At 36.5% G+C, this 1,316-nt stretch overlaps 1 protein-coding gene across 1 annotated transcript in view; it reads right to left on the bottom strand.

Annotated features, from left to right (window-relative positions):
• Window positions 1-510: 510 nt before the first annotated feature.
• Window positions 511-1,316, bottom strand: part of LOC109828203 (succinate dehydrogenase subunit 5, mitochondrial-like) — a 3,781-nt gene continuing 2,975 nt past the window's right edge. Inside the window, 1 exon segment of the mRNA XM_020395234.1 lies at window positions 511-868. Coding sequence (XP_020250823.1) covers window positions 812-868 — 57 coding nt within the window. The 3' untranslated portion in view covers window positions 511-811.

The following is a 1,316-nucleotide window of genomic DNA, read 5'->3' as shown; positions in this document are numbered from 1 at the left end:
TGAGCAAAGGAGAACCCAATCTGATACTGACGCTCGTAAGGAATCAAAATGACAAGAGAGATGATATTACCAAATCTCTTACATTTATTATAGCTCAACGGACATCCATAGGGAATTATACAGCTACAATTGTACCAATCTTCAGGCATACTATAGTAAAAAAAAATTAATCAAATGTATAAAACAAAACATGATGCTTTGAACCAGGTTCTCCTCATAAATGAACCTAATGTTGAAGCCCTTAACTAGCTCCTAAGTAAATAAAACCTGACATTGTTTTTTAAATTCAGTTGTAAGTTCTACAGGGACTGCAAATGATGCATTCTGCAGTACACACCTCATCTTCCTTTGCTCCATGCAGGTGAAACATTTGCAGAGATCAAGTTCATATTCACATATACAAACTACATATAAACCATTTCCAGGCAATAAAATCAATTCCCTCTACATAAATCTCAATTTCCTCTATAGTATTAATCTAGTGTAGATACATAAAAAATATAGTACTGCTGAAACCAAAAGATGTCTGGTGCAATTCTTCATTCAATTCTTCATTCTACCGACAATAGATTTTTAACATCATAGAACAACAAAATTCTAAGTCTAAACTGGAAGATATTGTTCATGTAATAAAATGTGCCTCACCACCAAGCTTAACTTGGGATATGTACCAAACAACAAAACGGAATTAATAACCAAGAACAGAAACTATCCCAGATACAGAGAACTGTCGTCATGTTGTGCATCTCTATCAGCCAAATTTGGTGTCACTGAAGCCCCTCCAACCAACTTTGTTGGGTTTTTATTGGTCTTATGCTCTTTGTTCAACATATGACCCAGAAATACTAGAAGTTCCAAGAAGGGTAACCTGCAGGATTCAGGTGATGAATGTTAGTAGGTTTACTATGAAAGTCTCCAAGGAAGGTGCAAGCGAGATGCACTCCAGCTGCTTTGTATAAAGGGTTAATTGCATACAGACCCCCTGTAGTATCGCTGTTTCGAACTTATTACGCCTATAGTTTCATTGTTGTAGATACACCCCTGGGTTTAAATTTTTTTGACTCTTTTATCCTCAAGATTGACCCACTAGTTTCACCCTAGGGCAATATTTGCCACAATTTCAACTAGGACAAAAGTGTCAAAGAAATTTAACCCCTGGAGGGTCTATCTGCAACAATGAAACTACAGGGGTAGTAAGTTCAAACCAACAATACTACATGGGTCTATGTCATAATAACTATCCTCATATAGACACACTAATTTCACCCTAGGGCAATATCTGCCACAATTTCACCCAGGATGTATAAGTGTCAAAA

This window comes from Asparagus officinalis, unplaced genomic scaffold (assembly GCF_001876935.1).
Source record: "Asparagus officinalis unplaced genomic scaffold, Aspof.V1 AsparagusV1_Un836, whole genome shotgun sequence".
In the NCBI taxonomy this organism is placed as follows: domain Eukaryota; kingdom Viridiplantae; phylum Streptophyta; class Magnoliopsida; order Asparagales; family Asparagaceae; genus Asparagus; species Asparagus officinalis.
This window is presented reverse-complemented; position numbering and strand designations above follow the sequence as displayed.